The sequence below is a fragment of the Hypomesus nipponensis genome, chromosome 11, assembly GCF_054491055.1.
Source record: "Hypomesus nipponensis isolate SF chromosome 11, ASM5449105v1, whole genome shotgun sequence".
Classification (NCBI taxonomy): Eukaryota; Metazoa; Chordata; class Actinopteri; order Osmeriformes; family Osmeridae; genus Hypomesus; species Hypomesus nipponensis.
The window spans coordinates 12196166-12212183 of record NC_140371.1 but is presented as its reverse complement, the minus strand read 5'-3'; the positions used below and the strand labels follow the sequence as shown (position 1 = coordinate 12212183).

Genomic DNA, 16018 nt, shown 5'->3' with positions numbered 1-16018 from the left:
CAGTAACACAGACAGTCCTGTTGAGCCCAATCAGTAACACTGCCAGTCCTGTTGAGCCCAATCAGTAACACTGCCAGTCTTGTTGAGCCCAATCAGTAACACTGCCAGTCCTGTTGAGCCCAATCAGTAACACAGCCAGTCCTGTTGAGCCCAATCAGTAGTTACTCCCAGTCCTGCTGAACCCCATCTCAAAACACCAGCACACACACATTATATTAAACAACTTCAAGTAGCTTGTAAAATGCCTTCACAAATTATATCAGCCAGCAAAAGCAACGATTCTAAAACATAGTACAGCACCTGTGCTTTTCAACGCAAACTAGCTCAGTAAATTCTCAACTTTTTCACGGACAAACTGTTTCAAGGACAAACGTGCTTTTATTTTGAAAAGGTTAGCTTTTTATTAGTGGGTGGGAATATTGTGGAACTTCCGTAAACTTGTTTCTCTGGAGCCATATTAACAGCTGAACCAACAACCCGTAATTATTTGTCTTAAAACGTACCGCTGGCCTTTAGCTACACGGACCACGAACCGCACTTTTTGTTAATTTAATATATATTATTGGTATATTGACATATAGCTCGGGTGGACTATGTCTCTTCAATAAATGACTGCCAGACACTTGCCTGTATTTAAATCCAGATTGTGTCTTTGCTTGTGACCTACACATTGAAACGAAAACGAATTCATACTGTAAGGTCTAATGGAAATGTGTTGTAAAACGTAGGCAACTTCTTTGTGACTAAAATGAAATATAGGCAACTTAAATACATTTTATATTGTCATTTAGAGCTGTTGAGAATTGAGGGACCATGGCAGCTGTGGGGACATGGTCTTTCTCTAAGCCTGCTGTGGATAGACTTCGGTCTTTGATTACTTCTGGATGTCATGCTACTGATGCTGTTGAGGAAGCCATGGCAGATTGGCTTAAAATGACACAAATTAAGTTCCATCCATCCGTTGGTCAGTTTGCATTCGGTCTGCAGGTTATCTTACTGAGTCAAAAGAGAAACAAGTTTACTTTTACTAGAGTCCTGAATCTTTATTATTATTATCAAGTGGTTCAAATATGATATCAACGTGTCTCGAACAATGTACTTGCATGTGTTCATCCATTCCGGTGGGGTGGGCATGTGTGTTTTCCAGAGATGGAGAATGACCCAGAGACAGGCCGCCACATTGTGGGAAGAGGAGGATTCCCAAACAGTGAAGGGGTGCTGGAGTGTGATGCTGCAATAATGCAAGGCACTACTGGGAAATTTGGAGCTGTGGCCGCTCTCAGAGGGTGAGAAAACCTCTGGATTTAACAGCAGCTTTCAGCGGTGTCTGTAGTCGAGTTTGTCATACAGAAATGTTAATTTGCTGGTGCTTTTTCTTGTGTAGGGACACACAAGCAAAAAACAGACTACTTGTAATGACAATACGTAAGATTGAAATGTGATGGACATTATTTTACCCTTTTGAGGGTTATCTGTATGAGTATGATGTTGGTGATGTGAGCCTGTACAGTTTTTGTAAATGTGTTTGCAGGATAGGGACTCCAATTCGGGTGGCTCGTAAGGTCATGGATAGAAGCCCCCATAGTTTACTGGTAGGGGATGGAGCAGCCATCTTTGCCAGGGAACAGGGCTTTAGCATAGAACCCAATGACAGCATGCTGAGTGTACATTCTACCAAAGCTTATGAGGTAACTAATCTGCAGGTGACAACCCATCAATAACACTTGTTTCATACAAACACTGTCTATATAGCTACTGGACCATCGCATATTAAAATAATGCTTTGATTTCCATATAGGAATATCTTGAAAAGAAACAAAAATCCAGTGGACATGACACACTTGGTAAGAGCTGCATAATGTGTGCTGCATAGTGTGTGCTGTTGTAAATTAATTTTTGAACTCTAGAGTTTGAGTTTCACTCAAACTGAAACGGAAACCAATGTAGTTTCTGTATCTTACGCTTTCAACAGGCCTCATTGCTCTTGACAAGATGGGAAATATAACAGTGGGTGAGGACAACCAATTCAAATAATTTAGCACACATAACCATGGACATCCTCTAATACTAAACAAAGTAAAAGACCAGTTGGGTTTAAAGCATCTCTTTACTTCACTTCTCCACTCACAAGATGATCCTTGAAGATAATTACAAGATGGAATACGAATCCATTATATATTTGAGCCCCAAGTTGTCAAATATAATTAATTTAGGTCCCTGGTCTGTTTTTCAGGAGTCTCCACTTCAGGGGCTCCCTTCAAATCCCCAGGGAGGGTTGGGGACACACCCATCCCAGGTTCTGGTCTATATGCTGAACACATGGCAAGTTCAAACACTGATACTGTCAAAAAGTCAGCTATTCGTCAATTACTTGATGTGTAGCCATGCTTAAACCACTTTATGGATTCAAAGCATTACCTCCAGGGATTCACTTTTTTCTTCTTAACAACACACTCAAAAAGTCATTTTGATCTTATTTATAACCAATTGTCTGTATAATCACACCATGACATATTCATATTGAATGGTAAGTAAGTAACAGTAAAATAAACTAACTTACAAAATTTGTGTAATTTGTCAGACATTACTTGTCTCAACTCTGTTTTATTTTTTAAGGTGGGGGCGGCTGCAGGTGTGTAGTCAATTTCTTACAAAGGTTTTCTCTGAAATACAGTAGGCCTACAACTGAATGTAATTCAACAACAATATCACTGTTGAAATTAATGGCAACATTTTGGGGTTTTACTGTAACTTAGCCAAAACTATGGAGTTTACATTTACCTTTTAATTTAATATTTTCCTGATTTTGTGTGTGTGTTTTCTTCTCTCCTCAGCCACAGGTGATGGTGACAGAATTATGTGCTATTGTCCAAGTTTCCAAATTGTTCAACTGATGAAACAGGTGAGATGTCAGCCTTAATATATGTTATGAGTAGGCATGACTTTAAAAAGAAAATCCCACATCATATTAAAAAAATCTAATCTCATAATAAGTAGATTTTTGTTACTTAGCAATAAGTACTCCTGACCTTGTTCTCCCTGTTTTCCTCACAGGGATCCTCCCCCAACGAGGCCTGCTGTGCTGTCCTGGAAGACATCAGGAGGAGGACATTTCCAGAAAAATGTTTTGAGATTGGACTGATTGCCCTGAACATGAAGGTATAGAGAGCCTCTATCTTTTTACAGTGAGGAATTTCTAATAGTTGAATCACTGGAAATAAATCAACGATCAGTTATTGCTATTATAACTGACCCTTCATTGCCCATCTACCTGGTGAAGTTACATTGATAATACCTTTATATTTTAGGGTGAAGTTGGGGCTGCTTCCTCGTTGGAGTTCCCCTATGTTTTCTGGGACATGGAGAATGATTCTGTAGAGATTCAAGTTCAGCTTCCACCTTCAAACAACAATGAATGACTTGAAGTACAAAAAAAATGCAGGGTTCTTAAGTTTATCAAAAGTGTGCCTTTAGATTAACATACCTGGGGGGGGGGGGGGGGGAGAGAGAGAGTTGATCTGGGGGGAGAGCCCTGGGGGGGAGTTGAGACCGCTCTCAACTCGCCAGAAAATGTATCTCCATATGCCTGCGTTTCGTCCATTAATTGTATCCTATATAGCGGGACATGTTAACCCTTAATTCTCATCGTGAGAAATACAGGGTTTCATGAGAGCGTGAGAAATGGTTGAAATGCACAAGTTTCAGGGCGAATGCGTGAGACATGAGAGCCCTGAGTGATACCTTAAATGACACCTCGATGCATCACATTTACTTTATACATATAGTCTAGTATCTAAAAGTAGATTTGGAAATTGTAGTTAGAAAAGTATGTGGATCAAATGTGGACATGTTTGTTGAAGGCATCTCGATATAGCCTAGATGGACGACTTGTAGGCTACTGTAACTCATTCCTATGTGCAGTGTGCTGACAAGCTTATAGAACGTTATTTCCTACCTAGCCTGTCCGTCCTAACCCTGCCACCCACATTTACTAACTAGATCATTCTCATTATCTTCAGAAAAATCTAGCCTGGCAATCAGACGAATCGGCGAGCTGACGTTTACTTGCTGCATTTGAGAGTTGGTCTGGCGTTGCCAGTCAAAAGAATGTGCTGAATTTTAGGTCACAGACAGGAATTTTAGTTAAAACTGAATGTGTATTGACGATATGGAGTTCTGTACTTTTGAGTAAAAAATGCTGAATACTCTAATTATTGAACAATAAAATAAAGCATATCCTTGATGCTATCACTCATTGACTGATTTCCATGCCAACACTGTGCCACGTTTCACTAATGACGTAATCCCTCCTCCTTGCTGTGACTGGTATCGCTAGTTGGGTTGCAGAAGGGGCCGGGGGCTAGACCATTATAACAAATTGGGAATAAGAGACCTGAGAAACGTTTAGTTAGCTAGCGTCCTTCTTAAATTTATGCTTCTGAGAAGTTAAGACGTATTGTTAACCTCAGCTCGAGAAGCTACCGTCTGGAACCGTTGTTTAGCAGTTGGTATTTCCTGGTTGTGTACGTAGCTAGCTAGCAGCAGCCATTTTGGTTCTCTCCAGAAAACTAGACAGTCTTTGGAAATTAGGGGTAGCGTTACTTTCCCAGGCGGCTCTCTCCCCTTGAACCAAATATTAACATTCTTGACGAAGAAAAGAAGTGCCGTTTTAGAAGAAGGGATTTACTCTGACGAGCCCACGATGAATCCCGAATAGTAAGTGAAGTAGCTAGTTGGCAACTGTAGCTAGCTAACTGCCAATAGCTAGCTACTAGTAGTTATTGTAATTGCTAGCTCAGTAGCTAGATCGCTACAGGACCAACTAAACTGTTGTGATGTCTGCTTAATTTAGCTGTACATAACTACCAGTATCTAACCAACATTATTTAAAAGCAACATACTGCAACATGTCCAGTGTAGAATGAAGCTGGTGTTTGTTAGGCTAGTATTAGTCGTGACTACAGGTGCAGCTACTGACTGTAGCTAGCTAACTTGCAGCAGAGAAAAACTGTGAAATGAAATTTTCGTTTTGTTTGACTTCTAGGAGCTCTAGCATTAGATTATTAATGTGTAACTAATGTGTACTGTATAGCGCAGTAGCTAGCTAGTTGTATGTTGTCAAAGACAAATCCAGAGTGTGCCAGGATGGTGACGTTAATGTACAAGCTACTGAAGGTTGCTATCTAGCTAACGTTTGCTTTGCCACTAGTTAACGTGTATAGTGAGCCAGCTACTAGTACAGCAATAGTCAGCTAGTGCTTAGACTGACGAACACAGGTACAAAGTTGTACCTTAGCTATAGTTAATTATTTTATTGGAAAATGTATTCCAGGGTCAGAGACACACCTGTCGTGCCAATGCATACAGTATTGGCTATCTCGTCACCAAAGCAAGAGGCCTAGGTTGGCAAGGCATTCAAATTTAAACCTTTTTCAAAATGTTATAGATTTTGTTTCGTATCACCATTACTATTAAGAATAGGTACAGCGCGTTCCAATGTAGTCTGCCTTTTGTTATACAGTGGGAAGTAATGGAGCGCCCCCCCCTCTCTCTCTCATGTACCGTGAGTCATGTGTAGGTCACATGCCGTATGACATGCCCATGATTGCAACACTTTCGCGTAGTTCAACCACGGCGTGTGGTAGTATCGATAATGATACAGGGTTAAGGAATGTGAAAGTGATGGCTCGTGAGTAACAGTCAGCCAGCTCGCTACTTTAATCGGTATGTCATAGTTGACCTAGAGTATACTTAAGCAATTGAAATGTTATTGTTGCAGTATTTAGTATTTTCTTTGGTCAACGGGCCTGTTAGATGAGTTGTGGTTACTGCGAAGTGGCTGTTCCATGATCTGACCACTGGAATGCGTAGAACTATGCACTTCTGAAGAATCCTTTATCTTCTGTTGTACTTTCTGTATGCACCATTTGTGCGTCGCTGTGTACAAAAGCATTTGCTAAATGATCAGACTGTAAATGTACAAGTGTGTACTTGTGTTAACCACCTTTATAAAGTGCCAAGTTGTTTAATTTCACCCAATCAGCACAGTGGAGCAGTCTGAGGCAGGTTCTAAGCTGAATCCTTATTTCTCCATCTTCCTCCATTCCTCAGACCTGCAAGTATGACTAGTGGTAGCAGTATTAGTCAGCCAGGCACACACAGAGGCAGCCGTTGTCCACAGTCACTGGTGTAATGAAGAGAGCATGACTGGAACTCATCACAATAGGAGAGGAATAGGAGTGTCCTAGAAGGAAGGATACCAGCAGGTCCTGTGGGTGCAGTGCTACTTAGACACTGGACTTGAGACCTGGCCAGTTTGGATTAGAGCATGATTTAGGGGATGAGAAAGTTCACAGCATCCCATTTTGTTCCAAACTATCTTTACAATGTTGTCCTAAAAGTGGCAGCCTAGTTTTAGACCAGCTCAATTTTTGTTTCCTGGTGGTATTGCCTTTTCACCTTTTAACAAAACACGAACCTGAAGTCTAACATTCAACTTCCTAATAATCATACTAATGTTACTTCCTTTTGCTGAGCAAATGAATTCCAAACCCAGTTCTAGCCAAGTTTCCCCTCTACAGAGGAATGCTTAATCAGCTTACTCATGTTTCCTTATACCTCGTATAGCCTTGCATAGAACACAGTGCACATAACTCTGTTGAATAAACTGGTTGTGTGTGTGTGTGTGTGTGTGTGCATTAACATTACTGGACAATGGTTGCTTATAAGTCTTCAATGTTTGGCCAATTTTTTATGGGTCATTAGCTGTAGATTATTTCACACGATTGTGGGTGAAGAATGTCTGCATTGTTGAAGATCTTGTTCAAGAACATTTGTCTCTAGCCTGAACAAAACAAAGTTATTGATTGTTGAAATTATTTTCTGTGTTGTGTTTTCTTAGCCTCAGCATTCTGTTTGTTGGTTCCACTGGCTTTCAGAGACTTGGGTTCTCACTTTTAGTAGAATACTAACTACACTAGTATTCTATACCTTTGTTAAAACATGCTCCTTGTGGATCATCAAAGGAGTTGCTGTATCTGTCAGAAATGCACAGTAATCCCAGCATATTGTCAGCAATTTATCAAGAGGTCTTGCAGATCTATATTTGCAAGGCCTATGCTAAATTGCATCAACGCTGTTGAGCTAACAACCCAGCACACACCTTTAGCTCTCACTGGGTTGTTTGCTGTAGTTTTGCTCACCGTGCTTGGTTGTTTTAGTGGTTCACCTGTCTGAGTGTGTGTATGTGGAGTGTCCGATAGCTGATCAAGTTTGACCATACTCTGAAACTTGAATCTGTTAGCCTGCCAAGAAAGAGACTTTTTGGCATTCTCTCAAGCAGCTATTGTAACCGCTTATTAAACATGCATTCGGTCAATATGACATCTAATCCGAGGGGCTTCAGTGAGAAGGACCCACAGGGGTCCTCATGGCTGAACTTAGTGTGAATAAGTGGTTGGAGGCTTAATTGGCCTACTGGATTGTTGTAGCATATCGTAACGTCTTGTTTTCACTCAAGCCTAGTAGGGATGTTAAAGTCAGGATAGGTCAAGTTGGATAAGATTTGCAAACCTAGCAATTTTAGTTTGCGTTTGAAAGGATTCAAACCAAAATATCCCACCCATTCCCTTATAAGCCACTCTTCCAAAACACATGAACTGCCCGTCGGGAGGTAGACAGACAGACAAGTAGGGTCCAATCATTGGATTTGGTTCAAATGCTGTCCAATTATTAGTGGCACTTCAACCTTAATGATTTGGTTGTGTTTATCCAAAAGATTGCAACCCTAATGCCCAATCTTCATTTAGCTATACGTTTGGCATGACCAGGTTTTGTTTGTCTGTAAAAGCCCAACTTAGTCACTGTGTCATAGTGATTCTTGCTAAATGGATTTCCTATTGAGTAGCAACAGAGGAACTCCCAGAACTCGTGCTCATTGCACGTAAAAGTGTATCTTTGAACAGAGCCATTTCTTATGGAGACACTGGCAGAATCAGATTGCATTTTAAATCTTTCATTTCCTTAAATATAAACAACAGTACTTGTGTTACCAGTCAGTCTTCTTGGTGATCAACGTCTCCTGTGTGATGAGCCAATATGTTTGAACAATTTAACATTAAGATGATGTAATTCATTCTTTTTTCTTTTTTTTTTAACCTAACTATGGAAAAGAAGCTTGTGAACAATATTTACATGCTGTCAACTTTTAATCATGTTTTTCCTCTTCATCACTAGTGACTATTTATTCAAGCTGCTGCTGATCGGTGACTCTGGTGTCGGAAAGTCATGTCTTCTCCTCCGATTTGCTGTGAGTTATCTTCCTTTCTGCCACCTCGCTGGGCTTTAGACATGTTAAGATGCTAGCTTTTAGAGATGCTCAGATATTGGCTTCTTGAGATGCCAGCATTAAGCATGTTTCTCAGTATGCAGCCATAGATGTTCCTTAAGCTCACTAAAATGCCCATGTATGTCTATTGCCTAATTCGCAAGCATTATTCTGGCTTATCCCCTCTTGTTTTATGAAAAGTATAACCCTCATGCTGACTTACGTTCATCTTCTTCCAGGATGACACCTACACAGAAAGCTACATTAGCACTATTGGCGTGGACTTCAAAATTCGTACCATAGAATTAGACGGAAAGACTATTAAACTTCAGATTGTAAGTACCGATTGTCTCTTTCACATATTCTTGGTAAGGTTTCTTGATCTACAAGAGATCTACAAGTCTACGTAGCCTTGATGGACTTGCCTTGTCCTAGACTTGTCTCATTTGTGAGAATGAGGGCCTAACTCTTACAGATGACTTGGTTAATTCAATAGATCCACTTCCTTTCTTTGAAAGTATGACTGACCATATGAACTACTACTTATTATTTATGAAATAAATGTTCTTTGAAACCTCAGTCTGATGAGCTTCTGTTTGGCAGCAGAAGCATCTGCAAATCAGGTTAACAACTCCGTCAGACTGAAAGTTATGTCACAGTTTCTGTTTTACAGGGGATGAGTGGGTCTGCTTGTCCCTGTGGGTGTTTCTTTGTGGGTGTTGGGGGAGTCCATATTAAAGGCTGGTGTGTGTGTGTGTTAACAGTGGGACACTGCGGGGCAGGAGAGGTTTCGCACAATTACATCCAGCTACTACAGAGGAGCGCATGGCATCATTGTTGTCTACGACGTCACAGATCAGGTCAGACTACCTGCTGTCTTACTGCACTGGAATATCTCATGTTCACACCTCTTAGTCTCTGTAGGACAGCATAGTAGAAAGGCTTTTTGCTTCTGTTTTATCTGCTCATTTTAAGGCTTGATTATACTACAGCACATGACCATGATAAATGCAGTTGCAACCTATATTTAAAATCTTTAATAAACAGAAAAATATGCTTTATGTACTTGTTGGATGCCTACATTGACAGTGATAAGAGTAAATGAGTTATTTTTTTTACATTTAATTTGGCTTACATTTTACTTTTGGCTTACCTGGATTATCCATTATTTGTTTCAGGACTCCTTCAATAATGTTAAACAGTGGCTACAGGAAATCGACCGTTACGCCAGTGAAAACGTCAACAAGCTATTGGTCGGGAACAAGTGTGACCTGACAACAAAGAAGGTGGTGGATTACACAACAGCAAAGGTAAGGGACAGATGATAGCAGACAATAGTGTTTGTCTGCTATCAAAAATTCTGGGCCGAAGCCAGAAATTCAGAATGTACTTGGCCAAAACCCTATAATAACTTTTTTTGTGTGTGTGTGTATTTTTAAATACATAAATGTTTAAATAATTGTATTGATATTAGACTTTTTAATGAATCTGTATAAAAGCTGTTGTGGAAAAGTGCTTCAGCACTGTACCCATAATTCCATTATGTAGTAGGTGCATTCCTAATTTACAGGATAGACATAAAGGAAAATTCTCTGGCAATTATTATGGAAATAAAGAAAAAGGCAAAGTCTTATTTTCACATAAGCCTAACCTCAAACAGCATGCATATATCATGCCTGTTTACAGCATGCATGTATCATGCTTGGTCTAAATCAAAAAGTCATGGAAGTCCATTAGGTTGGAACTGTTTAGTCAAGTTTTGTCAGCCAGAAGAAAACCAACAGGAGAAGGAACCTCAGGCACTACCGTTACCATTTAACATAACAGGTTCTCCCACCATATTGTTTCTCAACAGGAATTTGCAGACTCCTTGGGCATTCCGTTCTTGGAAACCAGCGCCAAGAATGCCACCAACGTAGAGCAGGCCTTCATGACCATGGCAGCTGAGATCAAGAAGAGGATGGGCCCAGGGGCCACGACCGGCGGCTCTGAGAAGTCCAACGTCAAGATCCAGAGCACCCCCGTAAAGCCCTCCTCTGGGGGCTGCTGCTGAGAGAGACCTCACCTCCTGTACCCCCATCACCCACCCCTCTTTGGCCTCTCAGTCCCCTTCCACCCAAACCCCAGTCTCTGGTCTCCACCTTGTCCCAGTGAACCTAGCAGTTCTGGAGAGAAAGAGTTGGGAGTCTGATCCAGAGAGCAAGTGTGTGTGTGTGTGTGTGAGAGAGAGAAAACAAAATTGAAGTTGCCTGAATTTGTAATGTATGTATTGTAGCCTCATATAAATAACTGAATATCCCCTCCTCCTGTCTCTCTCTCCCTCCTCCTCCTGGTAAGAGTTGTAGAACAGTGTTAGTGATATGGAAATGGTCATCTGGTCCCTCCAACCTAACCTGGATCCTCTGCTCAAGTTAAATGCCCTTTTGCCCTGTGCAGGTTAATGAGAGTAATGCGTGTGTGTGTGACTGTGTGTGTCTATCTCTGCATTCCTACTGTGGGGTTGGTCTGTGTTCAAAAGCTATTGTTTTCTGTTTTTATTTACCCATCTTAAGCTCTGTTTTTTTTTTTCCCAACTTTTTTCCTCCCCGTCGATTATTCTGCTGTTTGTATCGGCATGTGTAGACCTCTGTCCCTTTCAAAGGTGTTAATTTCTCGCCAACTTGTCAGCCAACTGCACAACAGTGTCTCATTGTCCTACATTTAAAAGAATCTAGTGTAAGAATATATATGTACATATACATTATGTGTGTACATATATATATGATCTGATCTGATTTGCTAGATCTTTAGTGCTCAGTACATTATCGGGTAGTCTTTACTTTATTTCTACATTAAATTTGTGGCTGCAGAAAATTGTAATTTTGTTGCTCAACATGTAACATTTAAATGGAAAAATAAAGAAATATTGTACTACCAGATTGTATGATACGGAACGATCGGTCTGCGTTTCTTGGTGGAACATGTAGAAAACTTGTTTTAATAATTTATTCTGCATTTATATGGCGAATCTATTGTACCAGTGAATTTGGTCTGTCTACAAATTGGCCATTACCTGTGGAATATCTCAGTACAGAATTGCATATAACACTATGTTCTTTTTTCATAATAAAGGCAACTGGATTCAGTTTACAAACAACTCAAGAACCTTTTCTCTAGTACTGTCTGTCCGAGGGTATGCTTGTGGTATGGATGACTACATATATTTTATTTAACTGTACTCCATTGTCTCACAACTTGATATGCTAAAGGTTAGGTGCTGTCAGTGTCATTCTTATTCATAGTAGGTCTACCCGGTCACTTGAAATCTGAAATGGTCAGTGTCAAGGACTGGTCAGTATTTACTGGCCACATAGCTACCTGGCATGCTGAACAAGACAGAATATTATAGGGCAACAATAACATCTCACTAAAATGCAGTACAAAAACACCCTATTGATTACAGTAGCTAGCTGATAAATGTATGGTGAAAGAAAAAATAACACTGCAATTACAAGATTTAAATTCCTCAACTAGTCTTACAAGGTTTCAATCACAGTTACATGTGCATGTATTACAGTGCATGTACAGAGCAGTAAACACAAGTGCAACATCAAACCCCATGGGTGCAGTCTCTTGCCTGACAGTGTTAATGTAATTTTAGTCAATGTTAAATAAGTAGGCCTATTAAATGAATATGGCTATGAAATAGATACTAAAATATATGAGAATCCTGAATTATATAAATACATGTACAAATAAATATATCAATGAGTCAGTATAGTTAAATAAGTAAATAGGTTTTTGTTTCTAAATTGTTTTTCAAATTACTTATTTCATTCAGGGGACTTGCATTTCATAATTCCAAATGTATTTATTTCAATTTCTTATATACAAACCGATTCAGACCAGAGCCAGTGTCGTTGATTCAGACCAAACCAGGGGGCTATTGCACAAAAGTAGAATAAAGATATCCAGGATAACTGAAAAAGCGCAGCTTGACTTAGTGTGATCCACTCATCGCGGCTGAATCGGTTGCACGTTTGCCAAGCCAGGATGAGAAGGTGGCGCTATGTCAATCCAGGTGTACATAGTTGGGATAAGTGCACCTTCACGGATTTCTGAAATAGACCATGGTATCGATCACAAATTCACTGATGCAGAAATGGAGAAGACGCGTGCAGCATATTTTTCACCCACTGAGCAGAAATTAATTATGGAAATGTATGAGGAGTTGAAGCATATTATTTGCAAAAAGGGGAATACGGCAGCCGTTATTAAACAGCGAGAACAAGCCTGGCAGACAATCGCTGACCGACTGAATGCGTAAGTAGCCTATTTAAAAATATGTACTTACTAGGAAAGTTGTACACTCTGTTTTAATTGTTTTTAACATGCTTGTTTTATGTGTTGGTTTTATTGCTGTAGGCCTATCTGTGTTTATGTGCTGGTTTTACTGAAACGTCTCTTTGAGTAGCCTACCATGCAAAGCACTCTATAAATAAAATGTATTATTATTAAGCCTACTTTCCCTCAAAAGTGAGCAGGGAATTAATGTTCCTCGGGAAATTTACCCTAAAGACTAGGCCTAATTTCAAACCCTTACACCATGCGAGAATATGTTTCACAACCATATGCACAAATCTCTATAAGATTTGTATAATTCTAAATATCTTTCTTCAATCAATGTTCATACAGAACAAACATGACTGGACAGAAAAGATCGTGGCAACAAGTCAAGATTAAATATAAAAACATTTTGCAGTCTGGTAAGTGCCTTAACAGTTTGCAAATGGTATGTAGAAATTACTTACACTATGCCTGCTCACATATTTTATCTAAACTGATTTTAGCAGTTAAGAAGAAGGCTCATTTGTCTGGCACTGGGGGAGGGCCACCAGCTCCAGGCTTCACCCCAGCTGAGGAATTGGCGCTGAATTTAAATCAGGGAAGGCCAGTGATGGAAGGGATTGAGGGTGGGACAGCTACAGACTGTGTTCCACCTGCAGAAATTGCCCTCCTTATCCATGGTACATTTTCCAGTACTACATATCAAACACAATTACCCATTTATACGGGCATATGTGCCCGTCTGACCTTGTTTTGCCTTGCAGTGTCCGGGGACACAGTTACACTCCTGCCACCAGGCGAAGATCCAGTGAGTATTATTCGTTAAAAGCACATGGCTTGGCACATCCTGTCAATAAAAAGTCTATTCAATATGGCAGGGGGAAGGAACTTCTGCCATATGGGATGATGAGGAGACTGTGTCACTGGATTCCAGAAGGCCTGAGGTATCATGTAAATCGTATGGAAATGCATATTTAGCCCCTAATGGATGAGAAGTCAGTTATATAGCACTCATAATATATATTTGTAACAGGATCCAGACGCAGTACAGCTTGACAGCCAGCCTGGCAACATAGTACGTATGGGCTAAAGGGAATCTAAATCATGCACAATTCCTGCTGTGCTAATCAATGAATGGTTTACAGACTTCACAAACTGTCAGATGTCTATACACGCAGCATCTAAAAAAGCAAATCGAGCTGGCAGATGCAAAGATTGCTGTAAATAAGAGGCGTCTCCAGGATCTGGACCTTGATGTACAAATCAAGAACAAAAAACTGAGGAAACTGGATCTGGAGATAAAGAAACTAGAAAAAGAAGTAAATGACTTCAATCCACACTTTTGCATATCGGTAAAACAATGTATTTATTTTGTCTCTCTCTCTCCCCAGCTTGCTTGAGAAGGACAAGAAAATAAAGTTTTTTATGTAAAATAATTAATATATTGGTCTCTGACTAGCCTGCCATTTATGTTATCTGGGAAGATTGCTGCGTTGTCCCACTCAATCTCCGGTGCCAGTGCAGGACCCCTTTCTCTCCTCAGACAGGCAACATTATGTAGGACAGTGCAAGCTACAGTGATGTCACATGCCCTGTCTGGGGTGACCCTCAGGTGGTGGAGACACTGAAAACGTGACTTTAGAAGGCCAAATGCCATTTCAATTCGGCCCCTTGTTCTTGCATGGGCAAGATTGTACCCTTGCTGTGCTGCTGTCTGAGGGTCTGCTAGTGGAGTGAGAAGGTATGTCTCACAGGCATAACCCTTATCTCCCAGAAGAACACCAGAGAATTCACCTGAGAATACAAAATGTAATCATTACAACTACACATAAGTTAAACCTTTGACGCAATTGTTTCAGTGAAATGTGTGTGGCATACCTTGTGACAGTCGCTGGGAAATGGTACTGGACCTGAAAACTCGGGAGTCATGGACAGACCCAGGCCACTTTGCCTCCACATTGGTGATCATGCAGGAAGCATCACAGATCATCTGAAACGATGCAATGTTGCCTATTCATTACACATTTAATGCACAGAATATTTGGCTAGTTGACAGTAATTACATAATTTTTACCTGAACATTGATACTGTGGAAGGATTTTCGATTGACATAATCTCCCTCATGGGCCCCTGAGGGGCGTTTAATATGGATATGTGTGCAGTCCAGCGCACCAATGACATTAGGGAAACCTGTAACACAAAATAGTCTGAGTATTTGGTGACTGTTTTTGTAATCTATAATTCATGTTACCTGCAATCTTGTGGAAATCCTCCTTGATGTAACACATTCTTCTGTGGCCAGGGAAGGTGATGAAGATGTGTGCCAAGGACTTCAGTGCCAAACACACACTTCTGACCGTACGGCAAATAGTACCTTTATTAAAGGTTTCGGCATCTCCCACGGCATATAAAAACATGCCGCTTGCGAAAAAGCGCAGTGCCACACAGACCATCTGTGGGATGGTGAGAGCATGGCTTCGCCCTGTGCGGTGCTGAATTTTGGGACCCAGCAGTCTACACAAATAACGGATCCCATCTCCAGAAAACCTATACCTTTCATGCAGGTACTCGTCCGAAAAAGCCAAAGGGTCAGATCTGTCACGAAACACCCTCTCACGTCTGAAAGCACGTCTCAATATCAGCGCTTCGTCGTCCAACACGTCATTAAGAAATGGGCATGCCATGGTGCAAGAAGAAACACAGGTGAATAGGACTTTATATAGCCTATTGCCCTCATCACTGACTATTGAAATCACCGTTGCAACTTCGTCAACCATTTCTAAACATCTAAAAACTGCAATAGTAGGCTAGGGTTTAAAATCAAACTTGTGACAGCAATAGTGACAAGTAATGCATGTTAATAAAAAATACATAAGAACACATTCAGACGACAGCGGAATACCTGTTAAAAACTTTTATTTCGGATCAGAGCGGCAGCTGATTTAACACGAGACTCCAGAATTAATCTTAGCCTGGCTGTTAGCCTGCTCGGGAGCAGGCTAGCTGCAAAGAATAAATCTCCATGGTTACTTGGCTGGGTTTAATTCATCCTGCTTTCGTGCAACCAACTCAAAGCTAAATTCATCCAGGATAACTTGAATATCCCGACTTAATCCCTTATCCTGGTTTCGTGCAATAGCCCCCCAGGTCAGAGGAAACTTTCGCTTGGTAGAGTACAGATAATAAAAAATCTGCTCCTGGTAAACATAAACAAATTGACTGCCAACAAAGACAATCCATTTTTGGTCATTGGTGATGGATTTAATAAAAACTTCAGGCCATTCACTTAACCCTTGTGCTGCCTTCGAGTCACATGACCAAAAGGTTCATAACGAACCATTGTTGTGTTTACCCAATTTTACCCAA

At 40.5% G+C, this 16018-nt stretch overlaps 3 protein-coding genes and 1 long non-coding RNA gene across 4 annotated transcripts; 3 read left to right on the top strand and 1 right to left on the bottom strand.

Moving 5' to 3' along the window:
• Positions 1-252: 252 nt before the first annotated feature.
• LOC146268133 (uncharacterized) lies at positions 253-4243 on the top strand. The gene is made up of 10 exons (XM_084708941.1): positions 253-964; positions 1148-1286; positions 1532-1688; positions 1799-1844; positions 1973-2011; positions 2234-2322; positions 2617-2632; positions 2835-2902; positions 3055-3159; positions 3309-4243. The coding sequence occupies exons 1-10, from the start codon at positions 814-816 to the stop codon at positions 3417-3419; spliced, it is 921 nt and encodes a 306-aa protein (XP_084565067.1). The 5' UTR covers positions 253-813; the 3' UTR covers positions 3420-4243.
• LOC146268134 (uncharacterized) lies at positions 2022-3401 on the bottom strand. The gene is made up of 3 exons (XR_014768793.1): positions 3296-3401; positions 3030-3087; positions 2022-2890 (listed from the first exon to the last, which is right to left on the bottom strand). It is a non-coding gene; the product is annotated as an uncharacterized LOC146268134 (long non-coding RNA).
• A 60-nt stretch (positions 4244-4303) lies between the features above and the next one.
• Positions 4304-11462, top strand: rab1ab (RAB1A, member RAS oncogene family b). Its single transcript, XM_084708942.1, has 6 exons — positions 4304-4716; positions 8236-8308; positions 8566-8661; positions 9091-9186; positions 9505-9636; positions 10182-11462. The coding sequence occupies exons 1-6, from the start codon at positions 4703-4705 to the stop codon at positions 10377-10379; spliced, it is 609 nt and encodes a 202-aa protein (XP_084565068.1). The 5' UTR covers positions 4304-4702; the 3' UTR covers positions 10380-11462.
• Positions 11463-12308: 846 nt separating this feature from the next.
• Positions 12309-14171, top strand: LOC146268131 (uncharacterized). The gene is made up of 6 exons (XM_084709941.1): positions 12309-12628; positions 13001-13071; positions 13156-13332; positions 13417-13460; positions 13531-13596; positions 13686-14171. Exons 1-6 carry the CDS (start codon positions 12375-12377, stop codon positions 13740-13742), a joined length of 669 nt encoding a protein of 222 aa, XP_084566067.1. The 5' UTR covers positions 12309-12374; the 3' UTR covers positions 13743-14171.
• The last annotated feature ends 1847 nt before the right edge of the window (positions 14172-16018 follow it).